Source organism: Amphiprion ocellaris, chromosome 14 (assembly GCF_022539595.1).
Source record: "Amphiprion ocellaris isolate individual 3 ecotype Okinawa chromosome 14, ASM2253959v1, whole genome shotgun sequence".
In the NCBI taxonomy this organism is placed as follows: Eukaryota; Metazoa; Chordata; class Actinopteri; family Pomacentridae; genus Amphiprion; species Amphiprion ocellaris.
The window spans coordinates 26,506,384-26,525,712 of NC_072779.1; the positions used below are offsets into that span (position 1 = coordinate 26,506,384).

At 40.7% G+C, this 19,329-nt stretch overlaps 1 protein-coding gene across 6 annotated transcripts in view; it reads left to right on the forward strand.

The window, feature by feature from the left end:
• The window catches only part of camkk1a (calcium/calmodulin-dependent protein kinase kinase 1, alpha a), a 114,450-nt gene that overhangs the window by 30,315 nt on the left and 64,806 nt on the right, over positions 1–19,329 (forward strand). For all 6 annotated transcript variants that reach the window (XM_023264793.3, XM_023264795.3, XM_023264794.3 and 3 more), the window contains one exon: positions 11,307–11,757. In XM_023264793.3, the coding sequence (XP_023120561.1) occupies positions 11,428–11,757 (330 nt within the window). In that variant the 5' untranslated portion in view covers positions 11,307–11,427. The remainder of the gene's footprint in view (positions 1–11,306; positions 11,758–19,329) is intronic.

A 19,329-nucleotide genomic window follows, 5' to 3' on the forward strand; every position in this document is an offset into this window, starting at 1 on the left:
GGCGGAGCAGGCTGCGAACCAGACAGTCACACAGTAGGTCAGCAGACTCTACGGTGGCCCGGTAGAAAGACACCTGCAGTCTCTCCTCCAGATGGTTCCTCCTCAGCACTTGGAGGAAGTGGAGTCTCTGCTGTCCATTTTTAACTAGTGCTGCTGTGTTGACTGTCCAGGTGAGGTCCTCAGATAAATGAGTCCCCAGGAACTTGAAGGAGGCCACTCTTTCCACACAAACCCCGTTGATGGATAGTGGAGCATGGTCCCCCTTATGCCTCCTGAAATCAATGACCATCTCTTTGGTCATCTTGGTGTTCAGCTCCAGGTTGTTCCTGAAACACCACCCAGCCAACTCCTGTATTTTCTCGCTGTGCGCCATTTCATCACCCCCCAAGATGAGGCCAACCACAGTGGTATCATCGGCGAACTTAATGATGGTGTTCGAGGGGTGGATGGGTGTACAGTCGTATGTGTAGAGGGCGTACAGGAGGGGACTCAGCACACAGCCCTGGGGAGAACCAGTGCTGAGTGTCAGGGTGAATGAGAAGAGCTGATCCACCTTCACAACCTCGGTTAGTCAAGAAGTTCTCGATCCAGGAGCACATCAGGGGGTCCAAGTCCAGGTCCACCAGCTTCTCCACCAGAATGTCAGGGCTGATGGTGTTGAACGCTGAGCTATAGTCGATGAACAGCATCCTGAAGTAGGTTCCTGGGAGCTCTAGGTGGCTCAGGGCTGTGTGAAGAGCTGTGCTGATGGCGTCCTCCATGGACCAGTTTGCCCTATAGGCAAACTGGTGTGGATCAAAGTTCCGGGGGAGACAGGGTTTAAGGTGCTGGAGAACAAGCCTTTCAAAGCACTTCATCACTACAGACAGTGCCACTGGTCTGTAGCCATTAAGGTCTTTAATGGCTGTAGTCTTGAGCAGGACACCTTCAGAAGTTCTGAAACACCACAGGGACAAAAATCCTGTTGCGGAAAGACATATTGAGACCAATATCCTCCAGGGATCCAACCATTTATGTGGCCTGTGTGCAACCAAAGTTTTTGGCTTCAAGGAAAGTACAGGGTGTCCCAAAAAAAAATTGACATCATTTGAGATGTCTATATTGGAGTGACGACATGGTCAGGAGAAATTATGCTTAATAGGATTTATTTTGGACATGAAATGTTTTATTCTACAAATTTCAAATGAAAAATTCTGGGGGATGGGAATTTTACAGTGTTCCAAAGTTATTACAAATGTTCAATGTGTGCACCGCTTGTGACGTGGCACACATCAAGTCGGTAGTGAAGTTCCTGCCACACTCGCTGCAGCATGTCGTGAGTAACATTCTCCAGAGCCTCAGTGACTCTCTTGAGTTCCTCTACACATGTGGGAAATGGTGGGATATAGACCAGTCCTTTCACGTAACCCCACAGAAAGAAATCGCACGGTATGAATAATAATAATAATAATAATAATAATAATAATAATAATAATAATAATAATAATAATAATAATAATAATAATAAATAAACAATAAAATGAAAATAAATTTTAAAAATTGCACGTTTTTGAGCAAAAAGAGCAAACAAATTCAAAACAAATTATTAGGTGATGAAATGATGCCACTTTTTTTGGGACACCCTGTATTGTTGAATTCCATCTCTAAATCATGTAGCTAAATGTTTGTGGTTTTTGCTTTTCCATGGTAAAAGTTGCTTAATAGGATTCTACGTGTTTGGCTTCCATGGGAAAAAGATAGTGAAAACTACTGTTCCGGACCAAAGTGGTTGACAGACAGACTGGCAATGCCATCCAGAGAGCTATGCCACTTTATGATTTAGTATTGAGCAGCTGGTACTGAGCTATGGCTGAGTGAATACATGAATGACTATGACACACCTGGACAAAGTGGAACAGTTATTTTTGAATGTGAAGCTCAACCTTCCTGACACACTTCAAACATAGCTTAACATGGCCCATTTCTGAACACCTCATGAGTGACTTTGTATTTGGCTCCATTGTCTCTCTACAGACTGTGTTTTTTAGTGGCACATATACAGACCCAGGTGGCTCCTCTTGGATGAAAACACTCTTGATTCCTGCTATTACATAGATGGATATTGTGTGAGGATGTGCCCTTTTCCTTGGATGGCTGGGCTATGCTCACATTGCATCTCTGTGTTCTTTCGTATGGAGAACACAACCTGAACCAGATGTATTAGAGAGCTTTGATATTCCCTGTTTGTCGCAATCTGCCGCTGACTTGATATTTATTAAGGATGAAAGGGGAAACACAATAAACAAATCCTGCTAAATGTGTCCATAGTGTACACACACACACACACACACACACACACACACACACACACACACACATAATATGTGCACACAATACCTTCAGTCTTTTTCTGTGTGCATTTCTTTGTGTCAGTCTGCCCACACACATTTGACAGGGATACAGGGAACCATGTGACCAAAGCCATAAAGCATAATTAGCTTTGCAGTAAATAGGTTGGATTTTATCATGGGGACATTTATTTGATTTTATGAGTGCATGTCTACTGTAGGTAACTTGACCCAGCACCCCACCCACACAAACACAAAGATGGCATTTGCTCTTTAATCTGACTGCTTGATTAAACTCCAGTCTCCTGTTTACTCAGTTTTACTGACACAAATAAACCTTCAGCAGCACCATGTTAAATAATGCAAACCGAGCCATTATTTTACACTGTTCCCTAAATAGTATATTTATTGTGTGTATATTTATATCAGTATTAGTGCTGCAGCTGTCTATTATTTTAGTAATCAAGGATTCTATCGATAATTCTGGCGATTAATCCAGTAAACGGATTCCTCAGTTGGCATGCACGTTACAGCATCAACAGCAGAGGTGAGTGTGATGTGCAACAAAAATAACCATCTTGGCATACATCTGTGGTGTGTTGTACATATATAATATAGTACAGGTGTGTTGTGTGTGTGTGTGTGTGTGTGTGTGTGTGTGTATATATATATATATATATATATATGTATGTATTAGTGGTGGGACGCGATCAAAAAATCTAATTAATTACAGGCTTTGTAATTAATTGCAATAATCGCATTTTTTGTCAAAAAGCAATATTTGACACAATAAGTAATTATTTTCAATTCAAATAAATTTTGGTTGACAGTTGAATCAATGAATAGACATATACGTGTGTATAATTTAACATTTATAAAGTTAATACAATTTTAAAATGAGACATGTAGAAAAAGAGTGATTTTGATGATTTAAAGCCTGGATTTAGTTTGTTTTTGTCCACTGTATGGCACATAACAAAAGCATAAGTAGTTCAAGGAGCTTCAGAAAGTTGAAAATCCACAGATTCATTCTGTTTTCATAGTTTCTGGGTCTGATAAATGGTGTCATTTTGATGGTTCTTTTTTTAGGAATATCATTTTTTTAAAAAAAAAAAAACAAAAATATTTTTTCATAAACTAAACGTTTATAATTAAGTTATTAAAAGATAGACATTTTTGTGGTTTAACTTACTACTCTGCCAAGGCTCCGCCTTTTTGGCAGTGTAATAACTTAAACCACAAAAATGTTCGTTTCATTTCTATTTATCTGCATTTTTCATCTGTCTGCTACATTCACAGATTAGTGCAAACTCAAAATGCAATTATAGTGATTATATTCAACATTTTAAGACTTTGTAAACTAAAGCACTTTGAGTGTCTTCTAAAGTGGTCTATTATGGGATGGCTACACCGTTAGCTGTTAGCCGTTAGCAGGACTGTCGTAGCTAACGTTAGCTCTTGTGCTAACAGCAACATGTTTAGCATTGAAGTGATGCTGTCGGCTTGAAGTGCTGCGATGATCAGAAAACTCTTTGTTGCACAATTTGCAAACAACCACGCTTTATCGAAGTTGACATCGGGAAGATTTTTAAAAGAAAACTTTCCTCCCAACAAGCTCAATGAGTCTCATCTTTCTTCACTGTTTACCAAACCAGTGTTGCCAACTCCTCAGTAAGGAAAGTAGCTATTGGCTGTCCTAAAAGTCGCTAGAAGTCGCTAAATGACGTCATCACCTAATTTGCATAATTTTCCGTTTGCATGTAGTTGTAATCAACATTGTAGGAGAGAGGAATAACATTGTGGGAGAGACAAAAAGTGAATATAAAACACCCAAAATATTTTTTTATACTAGAGGCTAAATACAGTGATTTTTTTTTTAGTATGACAGTGAATAAACATTTTCATTTACATCCCCCTCTGTAAGCCAGGACGGGATTTGCAACGACTTTGCGCATACGCGAGTCATCTGCTGTGTGGCCCCAGAGCGATCTAATCAGACAGTGGGACTGCTGCAGGGTTACTGGACTGACCGGCTGTGCTTTGGGATGGGGAGGAGCTCACAGCAGCACCTGCTGCTCGTTGAGGACAGTAACTGCAGAATGATCCGAGCTTTCATGTCAATAGTCTCTGAAACATCAGAAAAAGTCGCTAGATTTGTCGCTAGTCGCTTTTGACAACAAAAAGTCGCCAGGAGGCTTTGGAAAGTCTCCAGATTTAGTGAGAAAGTCGTCAAGTTGGCAACACTGTGCCAAACCTCCTTGTGGGCTGTGTGTCTTCTTCACTGCAGACCATAGACCGTATGCTGCAGACAGACTTTAGGTTCATTACCGCCACCTATTGATGTTCATCAGTGTTACCGGTGTGCCACAAATTAGGGAACTGAGAAAGGTGCGATTGAATGCGTTCTTTAACGCGTTATTTCGGCTGTAATTAATTAATTACTTAATTAATTAATCGAAATTAACGCATTATTATATATGTGTGTATATATATATATATATATATATATATATATATATATATATATATATATATATATGTATGTATGTGTATATATATATATATATATATATATATATATATATATATATATATATATATATATATAGTTAGTACAGGTATATTGTACATATATAATTCAATTCAATTCAATTCAATTTTATTTATATAGCGCCAATTACAGTCAAATTGTCTCGAGACGCTTTACAGAACCCATATGCCTGACCCCTAGAGCAAGCCAAAAGGCGACAGTGGCAAGGAAAACACCCTTTTAACAGGGAAAAAAACCTCGAGCAGAACCCGGCTCTAATGTGGGGGGACCCATCTGCCTGCTGGCCGGGCGGGTTGAGAGGGACAGAAGAAGTAGAGAGGTAGAGATAGAGGGGTAGAGGTAGAGATAGAGGGATACAGATAGAGGGGTAGAGATAGAGAGGTGGGGGGGTGGGACACAAGGACCATAAAACACAGCCACACATCTGAAGCATCCAGCATCCAGCTCTGGGACCAGGGACACTCGGAGAAAGGACACAGAAAGAAACAGAGTGAATGTAATGCAATAATGGTATATATAGTAAATACATAGGTAGTTAGAGAAGGGCTCAGTGCATCCAGAGAGGTTCCCCAGCAGCCTAGGCCTATAGCAGCATAACTAGGGGCAAACTAAAGGGACGTCAAGAGGGGAAGTCAGTTGTGCAAATGAAAACACCAGCTCACCCCGTCAGGGTCACCCAGTCAGCCCTAACTATAAGCTTTGTCGAAAAGGAAGGTTTTAAGCCTGGTCTTAAAAGTAGAGAGGGTGTCCGCCTCCCGAACCCAAACTGGGAGCTGGTTCCACAGGAGAGGTGCCTGATAACTGAAGGCTCTGCCTCCCATTCTACTTTTAGAGATTCTAGGAACAACAAGTAAGCCTGCAGTCTGAGAGCGAAGAGTTCTGCTAGGGTAATATGGTACTATCAGATCTTTAAGATATGATGGAGATTGGTTGTTAAGAGCTTTATATGTCAGAAGAAGGATTTTGAATTCTATTCTAGATTTAACAGGGAGCCAATGAAGAGAAACCAATATAGGAGAAATATGATCTCTCTTGCTAACTCCCGTCAGTACTCTGGCTGCAGCGTTTTGGATCAGCTGTAGATGTTTCAGAGAGCTATTGGGACAACCTGATAATAAGGAATTACAGTAGTCAAGCCTAGAAGTAACAAATGCATGGACTAGTTTTTCTGCATCACTCTGAGACAGGATGTTCCTGATTTTCACAATATTTCTCAGGTGGAAAAAGGAAGTCCTACAGATTTGTTTTATGTGCGAGTTAAAGGACATGTCCTGGTCAAAGATAACACCGAGGTTCCTCACAGTAGTACTGGAGGCCAATGTAATGCCATCCAGAGTAACTATATGCTTTGAAAGCAATTCTCTAAGATGTTTGGGGCCAAATACAATGACTTCAGTCTTGTCTGAATTTAGTAGTAAGAAATTATAGGTCATCCAGGTCTTTATGTCCTTAAGACAATCTTGCAGTCTAGCTAGCTGATTAGTTTCATTTGGCTTCATAGATAAATACAATTGAGTGTTGTCAGCATAACAATGGAAATTAATACAGTGCTTCCTAATAATGTTGCCTAAGGGAAGCATGTATAATGTGAACAGTATTGGTCCTAAGACAGAACCCTGAGGAACTCCATGATTAACCCTAGTATGCTCAGAAGAGTCATTGTTGACATGCACAAACTGGAACCTGTTTGATAAGTAGGATTTAAACCAGTCCAGTGCTGTCCCTTTAATGCCAATAGAATGTTCTAGTCGCTGTAATAAAAGTTTGTGGTCGATTGTATCGAATGCTGCACTAAGGTCCAATAAAATAAGTATAGAGACCAGTCCATTATCTGACGCTATGAGAAGGTCATTAGTAACTTTCACCAGAGCTGTTTCTGTGCTATGATGCACTCTGAAGCCTGACTGAAACTCTTCAAACAGGCTATTCCTTTGTAAATGTTCATATAATTGATTTGCAACTGTTCTTTCCAGAATTTTAGAGAGAAATGGGAGGTTGGAAATTGGTCTATAGTTGGCTAAAACATCTGGATCTAGAGTGGGCTTTTTAAGTAAAGGTTTGATTACAGCAACCTTAAAAGCCTGTGGTACATAACCTGTTACTAGAGAGAGATTAATCAGATCTAACATTGAGGAATTAATTAAAGGTAAAGCCTCCTTGAACAGTCTAGTTGGGATAGGATCTAAAAGACATGTTGATGGTTTGGATGTAGAAACTATTGAAAGGAGTTCAGAGAGATGTATGGGGGTGAAAAATTCTAAATATCCATCTGGTCTTACAGCCAATTCTAAAGTATCTGTACTCGATGATACATCTGTGACATTTGCAGGAAGGGCCAGATTAATTTTTTCTCTAATCGTAATAATTTTATTTGTAAAGAAGCTCATGAAGTTGTTACTGCTCAAAGCTAAAGGAATACAAGTTTCAACAGAGCTCTGACTCTTTGTCAGCCTGGCTACAGTGCTGAAGAGAAACCTGGGGTTGTTCTTGTTTTCCTCTATTAAAGATGAATAATATGTTGTCCTGGCATTACGAAGAGCTTTTTTATAAATTACTAGACTTTTTTTCCAAGCTACATAAACTTCCTCTAAATTAGTGGAGTACCACTTCCTTTCCAGCTTTCGGGACGCCTGCTTTAAAGTCCGCAGCTGGGAATTATACCAAGGAGCAGGTCCTCTCTGAGATAGAACTTTCTTTTTTACAGGTGCAACACTATCAAGTGTTGTACGCAGTGAGGCTGCAGCATTATTAACAATATAATCCACTTCTGTGGGGGTAAAATTATAATATTTCCCTTCCATTATATCAGTAAGTGGTGCTGGACTAAATAGAGAGGGTATTATTTCCTTAAATTTAGTCACCGAATTGTGAGACAGACATCTACTGTAATGATATTTATTCTTAACTCCTATACAATCTATTGTTGTAAATTGAAATGTTATCATAAAATGGTCAGAAAGAAGAGGGTTCCGGGGAAATACTGTTAACTGTTTGATTTCTATGCCATAAGTCAGAACGAGGTCAAGGGTATGATTAAAACTATGAGTTGGTTTATTTACATGTTGAGAAAACCCAATTGAGTCTAATATTGAATTAAAAGCAGTCGTAAGGCTGTCACTGTCCACGTCAACATGAATGTTGAAGTCACCCACAATAATGACTTTATCTGAGCTGAGCACTAAATCAGATAAAAAGTCTGAGAATTGAGATAAAAACTCAGAGTAAGGAGCAGGAGGACGATATACAACAACAAATAAAACTGGTTTCTGAGCTTTTAAATCTGGATGAGAGAGACTGAGAGTAAGATTTTCAAATGAACTGTAACTAGGTTTAGGTCTCTGGTTCATTTTTAAGCTAGAGAGGTAAATTGCTGCCACTCCTCCTCCTCGGCCCGTGATTCGAGGAACATGACAGTTAGTATGACTAGTAGGAGTTGATTCATTTAGACTAACATATTCTTCCTGCTGCAACCAGGTTTCAGTCAAACAGAACAAATCAATCTGGTTATCAGTTATCAAATCATTTACTAACAGAGATTTAGACGAGAGAGATCTAATATTTAACAGACCACATTTAATTGTCCTGTTTCTTCGCTCAGTTGAAATAGTGGTATTAATTTTAATTCGATTTTTATGGTTACTATGTCTTTTGTTTAGTTTTGATTTGCTTAATTTATTGAATTTTGGTGGTCGGGGGACAGACACAGTCTCAATAAAGCTAAGTGATTTACTGGAGGGTGACAGCTGAGAGGAAACTGCAGAGAGGTGTGGAAGACTACAACTCTGCATCCTGGTCTGAACTCTGGGTTGTCATGCTTTAGGAGTTCTAATAAAATCAGCCATATTTCTAGAAATGAGAGCTGCACCAGCCAACGTGGGATGGATGCCGTCTCTCCTAATCAGACCAGGTTTTCCCCAGAAAGAGCTCCAATTGTTTATAAAGCCAACGTCGTTTGCAGTACACCACGTAGACGACCAGCGGCGAAACGATGACATACGGGTAAACATATCATCGCTTGTCAGATCAGGCAGGGGTCCAGAGAAAACTACGGAGTCCGACATGGTTTTGGCAAAGTTACACACCGATGCCACACTAACTTTGGTGACCTCCGATTGGCGTAACCGGGTGTCATTACCGCCGACATGAATAACAATATTACTGTATTTACGATTATCTTTAGCCAGCAGTTTCAAATTTGCTTCTATGTCGCCCGCTCTGGCTCCTGGGAGGCATTTTACTATGGTCGCTGGTGTCGCTAGCTTCACGTTTCTGACTACGGAGCTGCCAATGATCAGAGTTGGTTTCTCAGCGGGTGTGTCATTGAGTGGGGAAAAACGATTAGAAACGTGAAGCGGTTTGTGGTGTGCCGGGACAGCGGGCTTGAGCTTAGGACTACGTTTCCTACGAACTGTCACCCAGCTACCCTGACTTCCCGGCTGCTCGGGAGCTGCTAGGGTACGGCTAGCAGAAGCTACACTAGCAGCTATATTATTGCGGTCCGCACCGGCTAAGGGAGCCTGGCTAACAGCTAGCGGGGTGTTTTCCATGGTGCGGAGCCGCGCTTCCAATTCAGAGAGCCTCGCCTCCAAAGCTACAAACAGACTGCATTTATTACAGGTATCATTATCACTAAAGGAGGCAGAGGAGTAACTAAACATGTGACACACTGAGCAGGAAAGAGAAGGAGAGGAAGAGGGAGAAGCCATGCTAACTGCTAAGTGCTAGGCTAGCGGACAGAGATAACAGATTAACTTAGAATTAAGTACTGAGAGGGTGCGTGAAGAAAACGAGTGTATGTTACGATTCAAATATTACCGCTACACACAGATTTAATGAATATCAAATTAGATGGAGTGGATAAGCTACAACAGTCACAGAACACAACACAGCGCTACAACAGGAAGTGACGCAATACGCTCACCGTAACGTCAGACGTCAGCAGGGAGAAACATCCAAGAGGCAACAGGATGAGCAGCGGCAGAGAAAACCAAACGGCAGAGAGAAAATATATAGTATAGGACAAGGGTATTCAACAAAAACTAAAGCCATGGGAACCTCACATTTGGTACATTTAAACTACTGGTACTTCAGCTGATACAACACACATAAGAAAACTGATTAGTTTATCAGTTTATATAACAGAGATTATACTATCAGTAACATTAGTTTCACTTTGATTTGGCAACAAATTAAAGTGATTTCTTTCATTATGACACAGTGTCAAACCTACATGCACTTTAATACAGTATCATGTTTGAATTTATAAAGTTTGATAGTTTTATTGTGCAGCTGTCAGAAATCATCAGTTGCATTGTTCGGTAAAATACATTATGCACATTTAACAATTTACTACCAGCATTCCAATCTTACATAATTTCCAGTCACAGTGCTATTTATCATCATACATGTCTGTATTCCTCGTTGTTCTCCATTAAACAACCTGTTGACTGAAGCAGCTGAACACGATCGTTTCATTTTGTGTGGAAAATGCGTCAAATCATGCATTAAACGCTCCTGTTTGTCTGGACGAGTTTGAAGCAGAAAGTCTGAGTTAACAAAAAAAGTTGATAACCACCTTCATACCTGTTAACTCTGACTGATGTTTTAGTTTTTGTCGAGCCAACTCACACAAAGAAAGCCTGACTAAGTCAAACTGCCTTCGTAGTTCAGCCGTCTGTTCTGCTAAATGCTGTAAACACCAGGAAAGCTGCACTGGTTAAAATTGAAGCATCCTGTCAAATTTAAAATCCCCTTATAATTTGATGATTATAGGTCCAGGTCCGTATAGGATGAAGTCTGGGAATGGACTCGGACCACTAGTTAGTGACCTGGGGTGGAGTATGTAGTGAACTAAACGAAACCTTGATTCAGAGAATTTTGCCTCGTGGAATTTTAGTAATTGAATTACTTGAATAACTTGAGGAATCGTTTCAGCCCCAATCAATATAATAAATTGATTGTATTACTTTCCAAATGAATGGTGCTGTATTTGCCTTTGTGCTTTGTTATTTTTTTTTTTAGGAAACTGAAAAATATTCATAACATACTGTGCAATAAATTATTTATTCACACAAGAAACATGCTGAGGAATTTGCATTGTCTTTACAGTCCTGAGTTGTGCTTGCAGGTCTTTCAAAGGTGTGGCAAGAGCCAATATGTACAAAGTATTAGAGATGAAATTAAGGTACTTAAGAAAAGTTAGAAAATTACTCACTGTTCTTTGTAAATGTTGATGACAGTTACATTACCAAGTCCTCTCTCCTCTCGACTGGATATTGGCAGCGAGACAATGTGAAGATAGTATTTTGAAAAGTTTTAGTGATTAAATCAACCTTGAAATTCAGCCAAGATTGTAAGAAAATATACTGCTGGGACATTTCTGTTCGCTTCTCACTGAACTAACAGCCACTTTCCTTCTGTCCCTCCAGCTCTGCTGAGACCCAGATCTCTGCGACGGCAGCCTGGCCCAGGCCACGTTGATGCTGGTGGGTGCTCTAGGGCTCTCTCACTGCCACCTGCTCCTGCACCACTCCCACCTACTCAGCCGCCATGGCTATGAGCAGTGACCCTGGCTGTGAGAGGCTGGACCCCGACTCTTCCACACAGGCCAGTAGTCTCACAGACATCATGGCTGCCATGACCACAAAAGACTTGGACGACTCAGCTGCCAACGGCTCGAAGAGCAGCAGGGCTCCGCAGGACGGGGCTCAGGGCAAGAGGACACACCCAATGCGGCCTCACCTGACTGGGAGGAAGCTGTCGCTGCAGGAGAGGGGTACCTACCTGTCAGGCTCTGGAGGAAGCTACACCCACATTTCCCCTCGTGTGGCTCGCAGGCCCACAGTAGAGTCTAAACGTGTCTCCATATCAGACTCTCAGGTGAGAACAACACATGTTCATTTTAATACTGTGGAGACACAAGACATGACAGGTTTTCCTTTTACAGCAGCAGCAGTGTCAAGGCAGGTGTCACAATCCTGGCCACTTTGCTCAAAAACAGGACCAACAAAAGCAAAGAACAATCAAAAAGCTTTAAAACTGCTTCCAAACCTTTCTTTCTGTCATCTATAATCTTCTGATTTGGAATTCTGAGGATGAATTTCTACTTTTGGATATGACAGGTGGTACCATAGCAGGGAGTAAGAAAGCCAATTCATCATGCTCATGACAGAAGGTGTCCAAACCAGCAGCACACAGCTCGATACCTCTGACTTATCACACATGATATGCGTTAATGCATCATTAGCCCAGCCTTTTTCATGAATGTACATCCTATATCAGATTCTCCTCTCAGCACTGGTCGCAGATGTGGGCCATAATGACATGTGAGAGCTTTGTGTTCTGGCTGTGATACATGACATGCATTACAGACAGCACTGTGGAAGTGAGGGGTTGGGATGGGAGCAGCTAATGACGTCATCATGTGGACCATTTGTACCTGTTTTCCTGCGTGCACGTCTCTCTGTTTAAATGACATGGAATATGATGCAGCTTTGGTGACATCTGATGCTCTTCCTACTCTACATGCCATAGTTTCAGATTTACATAGGTTTGGGAAAGGCATTCCTTTTGCTGTGTTGTGTTATACTGGAAACTTTACATTCCCCTTGCATCTCTGCCATTTTTACACCACATTCTGCAAAGAAATCCACACTGTCAAACCTGTGAAACTACCTGCCTCATTGCATGCTTTCCAAAACTTCACAGAGGCAGGAGTGAACTAACAAACACACAGTGATGCACACAGCACATAGCAACTGGAGGTGCACTGGCTCTAGGCTGTTTGTGTTTGCATACATTTTGGTGTGTGCATTTGTATATCCACATACAGTTTAACAATTACGAACAATCTAAGCAATTTGACACTTGTTTGGTGCATACTGTAACTAATTATTTTATCAGTGATGCCTTGCATTACATCATGTTAGCTTTTTAGAGCCTGTTAAACATTGTTTTAGGGAAAACAGTTGTGCATCTGCATAGTCATGCCTGTTGCAACTTAAAGAATTAGTTTAATTTTCTTAATAAGAAAAAGCTTGTATTTAGGATCACGACTCATGTTTGGACACTAAAATTGCTTTTGTTTTCTTGAGGCTAGAACCACAGGATAGTTAGTGCACGTTGGACACAATGAGCATGGTGGAAAAGCTAGCCAGCCTCAAAATAACAATGCGTACCCTCTGAGGCTCAATAATTAGCACAGTGTATGTTAATTCTTTGAATATCTCCAAGACATGATTGCAACTGGCCAAGAAATAGTCCCACACATATAGTAATCTTCTGCAAAAACCAGTCACTATTGTTTTTACATGTACAGAATAACCAAACAAGATGTAATATGTTAATGTTATTGATAGCTTTGGACAGAGCCAAGTTACCTGTTTCCCCTATTTCCTTCATGCTATGCTAAGCTAACTTTGTGTGGTATTAATCCTTTTAACTAACTGTTGGCAATAAATTTAAGAAGTGTATTTCTTTAAACGGGATGTACTATTTTCTGTCATATACAGTCACAGAAAAAATTATTAGACCACCTTTGTTTTCTTCAATTTTTTGTTCATTTTAATGCCAAGGTACATTTGTTTGGACAAATATAATGATAACAACAAAAATAGCTCATTAGAGTTTAATTTAAGAGCTGATATATAGCCTTTTTCTATGGTTTTCTTGATAATTACCAAAATTAGTTAAGTTCTAGGGCTGGGCAATATGGCCTAAAAAAAAATCTCAGATTTTTTCACAAAAAATCCCGATTCACGATTTATGCGTTTTGTTTTTTTTTTACCCCCTACCTAATCTCTGCACACCGGAGTCCAGTGTGCAGACTTCTACTTTATGCAAATTGCATGCGGCGTGCGGAGATTCCACGCATCGTTAAACTGTCCTCAAACTTCTGAACTAGGCGTCGGTGACCTAAAACGAGGACACATTCAGCTGCTGCAGATTATTTCTCGCTTCAAATGCTTTCAGAAATACTTTTCGCTGATGTGTTTTTTGAAATAAAAGGGAAAGTTTGCGGCTGAGCCGCTGTGTTTATCCGACTTGTCTGCAGGACTGTCCAGCTGAAAGCTCGGTCACGTGACCATGTAGCGGCCCGCTGTTGCTCAGCGCTGTCATGTGACCATGTTGTGGTCCGCTAGTGACCGCCCGCCGTCCGTGTGATTTTCAGATGTGGTGCGTTGCCGTGCGGGAAAATCGCATCTAGTGGACACGCGCCTTTAGATCTGCGCCGCTCGCCGCCATGTTGTTTGTGTATCAAGCGCGGGGGGGAGGGGGGCGCACTCTGAACTACGGGAGCCCAGCGGGAAGGCGTTGGTGGCGGATGTTGATGAGAAAATCGATTTTCATTAAAACAAATCGACATTAAGTACAAACTCGAATTAATCGATAAAATCGATTTATCGCCCAGCCCTAAGTTCTTCCATCAATAGCTATGGCATTGTATTACCAAAACAGTGCTTTTAGGCATTCCATGTTTTCTTTTCTGTCTGTTTTAGTCACATGATACACATAAGAGTTAGTACTTGTTTTTGATGACTGCAGCCATGCATCTTGGCATGCTCTCCACCAGCTTCTGACATTGTTCTGCTGTCACAGCAGCCCATTCCTGTTGCACAAATTCAAACAAATTTGCTTTGTTTTTGGGCTTGTGGTTCTCCATTTTGCGTTTGATGGTTTTCCACAGGTTTTCAGTTGGATTTAGATCTGGTAGATTGAGCAGGCCAAGGCATGGTTTGAATGTTCTGGTTCTCCATCCAGGCTTTAACTAACCTTGCCGTGTGGCAAGGGGTATTATCTTGTTGGAAAATCCAGTCATTTGAAGCAAGAAAGAGTTTCTCAGCTGATGGAAGAAGGCTGTTTTTCATAGTAGCCCTGTACATGACCTGGTTCATTCACGCTTCACACAGCTGCATTTGACCTGTTCCACAAATACTGAAACAACCCCAGATGGTCACTGATCCACCCCCATGTTTTACTGTAGAGGCAAGACAGTCTGGTTTGTAGACTTCTTCCTAACCAGTAAGTTGGCTGGAGTGGGCGCCAACTGAAAATTGAATTAATCACTGAAGAGAACCTTAGCCCAATTATCAACAGTTCAATCCTCGTGATCCCCAACAAAGAGTAACCAGGCTTTCATTGATGAAGGGCTTCTTCCGTGCCCTGTGTGACTTCAGACCAGCTTCAAGAAGTTAGTTTCGAATTGTCCCTGCCGAACAAGTCACATTTATCGACAGTGCCCACTCATTTTAAGGTCCCTGGAGGTCTGACGACGATTCCTGACACAGGAACGGATGAGTGCATAGTCATCTCGTGGAACAGAAAGACATTTCCTGTCATGACCAGCTAGAAAATTGGGAGTACCATGTTCAGCTCATTTTTTCTTGGTGTAATGAACAGCTGCCTTGGAGATCTTCAGTTTTTTCGTGACCTGTCTCTCACTCATGCCAATATCCAGCAGTGCCAAGATGGCTGCCTTTGTGGCTCCACATATTTCTTTTGTTTTAGGCATTATTTGAGAGCTGACAACTTCTGAGTTGTGCTACAGCTTGAATGTCAGCAGGAAACCACTCTAGGCCTTTGCATGTGCGGTGCTGCTTATGACATGAAATGGCCTCTTATATACCCAGGGAATACAATTAAGTTTAAGCATGTCAAATAGGACATAAAATATTATGTAATCAGCTGCATTTTTTTGTCATGTTCATTGTATTTGTCAAATAATATACCTTTAGTGGTACCAGGCATTAAAATGAACAAGAAATTGAAGAAAACAAGGGCGGTCTAATCATTTTTTTCCATGATTGTATATGTTACAGAGTTAGATGTTCAAAGTAAAGTCTCCTAATTAAATTCTATGATTTTTTTATATGATCCGCTATATGTTGCACGATTTACAATTTGTATTTAGAACTTCCACACTGGCATGAGAATGAGGCCATGCTCACAAGTACTGGGTGTTGGCAAAACAAGGTGATCTTCTGGGGATGGAGTCATGAACCCTTTAAACATATCTATGAATCCAAATTTACATCCCTTCTCCTTGGTTGAAGCATTCAGTGCAGTAATGTGTAGTTCATATCACATGAAACTTCATGACCCTTCCAATTAGACTAGTTTCTTGCCTGTTAGACAAAGTGTTTGGTGGGAAAGACTATTTAGCATCAATTTTAATTATAGCTACAATTTGCTTACAGCCCTATGTCCATCTGCATACCAATTACTTTTGTTTTAATGACTCATTCATGACCTTGAAGAAGGAAAAGAATCGGAGGTTTGTAAGGATTGGAAACATTGAAAACAATTCCTTTTGTTGCCAAAATATTTTTTCTCTTGATATAAAGGTTTAAATAAATAATCTGTAAAAATTATCACATCATATGGCGGAAGATGTGGATTGCCTAGACTGCTCTGAACAAAACAGGATACAGCATTTGTGGTTAGCCCTTAACATCACCAAGAAACAGTTAGTGCTTACAAGTAAAAGAAGTGAAATTACCCTGAAAACAGCTTACGGTTCATATGGTTAAAGAGCCTAATATTGCTTGTTTCAGGCCGAGGCTCAAGTGAGGGTCATATGACAGCCAGTTTCAGATGCATTTTTTTGAACTGTGAATCATGTAAAGCTACTCTAGTGGAGTCTTGGAATGAAAATACAGTATATAGAGCTGGAAATAAACATAATATGGCCCCTTGAAAATGTCAAACTATTCATTTACAACAGAATCTCTGGGGGTGGTTCTGGATTTATTATTAACACTGATGATTATCATGTAGAAAATATGAAGTTGAAAACCTGAAATATCAGTCTGGTATGAATTAACTCATTCAAACTAGCAGGAGTATTATGTGGCTGTGGGTGCGTCCTGAGTCTCCATTTTCCTTTTGCTATTTCCAATTCAGAGTGAACATTAAAAATTCATGATGTCTGTCAGGATGTGGAACCCCTCTGAATTTAACAGACTGCTGCCCTCTGAATTTAACGGACTGCTGCCACAGACTCGCAGACCTGTCATTCTTATCAGATTCCTATCTGAAAATGGAGCTGCAGCTATCACCCTGAACTGAAAAAACTCAGTGTTGCTAGTATTTGGCTCCTTTCACTGGATCTACAGTTTGACACAGCAGAGAGAGGGAGGAACATTCCCTGCTCTCAGGAACATCAGTAATAACATTTCTTGAGACCTGAGAGGAATATATAGTGGACATTTTTCAGTTTGTTCCTTTCTCATAGTCTTGCCAGGTACACTGACATTTCCATACATGTCATTGTTATGTAATATTGCAGTGGGTAACAGAATGTGAAAATAAATTAGAATAATTTACACCTACATGTTTTCAATTTCACCTTTACTAAAAACAAAAAAAAGGATCCTTACTGAGTAATTTGCGAAACCCTGCATCAAACCAATGAGCAATGTGAGAAACAGCATTTGCTGATGTATCTCAGACTGTTTTGTACACATTGTGTACACATAATTTTCTCCCATCATGGGAATCGAGATGAATTTTTAACACAAAAACTTCTTTGTTCTATGGTTTAAAGCTAGGATTAAAACAGAATTACCAAAATAAAGAAAATTACATGTGTGCCTTCATGTTTGTGTGAAGACAGAACACAGTTTATTTAAGGATTCTCCAGGACTAAATGAACAATTACATTAACCAGTAATGCTTTAAATGTGTGTATGGACATGTCAGAATCACAAGAATGTCTTTATTGTCATTGTATGAGAACAACAAAATTGAAAATGCAGTCCTTAAGGTGCATTAAAAAAAAACAAAACAAAAAAAAAACGTAACAATTAAGACCATCCATATACAAACATTCTTACAAAACATTCATAAAAGCATCCAGTGAAAACCTATTAAACACTAGAATTATTTAATGTTTCCTGTGTTTCGGCATTTGCATAGAAACTGTTTCTGAGTCTGTTTGTTTTTGTTTTCAGAGCTGTAACGAAGTTCAAACAGGTGATATCCAGGGTGGGAGGGGTCTCTGATTATATTTTGTGCCTTCCTGAGGGAGCAAGAGCTGTACAGTTCATTAAGGGAAGGCAGAGGACAACCGGTGATTTTCTCAGTTGTATTGACGAACCTCTGGAGAGCCTTCCTGTCTGCTATTGTGCAGCTGGCAAACCAAACACACATGCAGTAAGTGAAAACACTCTCTATGGAGCAGCAATAAAAGGCCACCAGCAGTTTTTGCAGCAGGTTGTTGTTCCTGAGGACCGTCAGGAAGTGCAGCCTCTGCTGTGCCTCCTTCACAGTGGTTGCTGTGTTTGCGTTCCAGGTCAGGTTGTCCTAAATGTGCACATCCAAGAAGCGAACATCAGAAACCCTCTGCACAGTCCACATAAATGAGCAGTGGCTGAATGTCTGCCTTCTTCTTTCTGTAGTCCACAAAAATCTCCTTTGTTTTGGTTATTTTCAGGACCAAGTTATTCTGTTGAGTTTTTTATGTCCTATGTGACATAAATCATCTTATGTTCAGTTCTGTGAGAGTCTGCATGGACCTTTCCACAGCTGTCTGCATGCAGCCCAAAATTACCTAGATGACAGCTATCCTGCAAGGGTAGTAATAGGGTAGTAGTAGCTAGGGTCTGCTGCAGCTTCTGCTTAAACATGTAAAATGATGGAAGAGCTGACAGTTTGATAGATTTTTGGAGGGAATTCCAATCGATTGCTGCAGCAAAGCGAAAGGAATTCTGGTCAGAGACAGTGTGAACCTTGGGGATAGAAAGTGTTAAGAGATAACTGGACCTCAGTTGGTAGTTGTTATGGGACGGCTGTAGGAGGTTGGAGAGGTATTGAGGTGTCTTCCCTGACAGGGTCTTGTCGATGAGTAAAAGCCAGGGCTGGAGTTGCCTGTGTGACGGGAGAGCCAACCCACCAGATTGTAAAGGTCACAATAGTCGGTGGAGAAAGGTGGACCGGAAGCAAGACAGATGGCTGAGTGATAGACCTGCATCAAACCTGTTAAGGGCACACCTAGGGGCCATTTTATATATGACATCGTCGCAGTCAAACATGGGGAGGATGGTCATCTTCACAAGAGTGTTTTTGGCAGAGTATGTAAAGGAGGAGTTAGTACGGTAAAGGAACTCCAGTCTGGATTTGATTTTAGCCTATAGAATATTGATGTGAGAAGTGAAAGAAGGTGAAGAGCCCAGCCAGAGGCCAAGGTACTTGTAGGAGTTGACAAACTTCAGATCTGAGCCATCTGCACGGTTGTTCTTTGGGGGGCTGGAGGCACTGTTTGTCTGGTTGAATAGCATACATTTTGTTTTCTTGGAATTGAGGCACAAGTGAAGGTCATGAAAAGACTCCTCGATTGAAGTAAGGCTGAGCTGAAGGGTAGATGCAGCAGAGTGAAGTGATGCGCCAGTGAAGTATATAATGGTGTCATCAACATTGAAGTATATCCGGGAGGCATCAATAGCCTTGGCCACA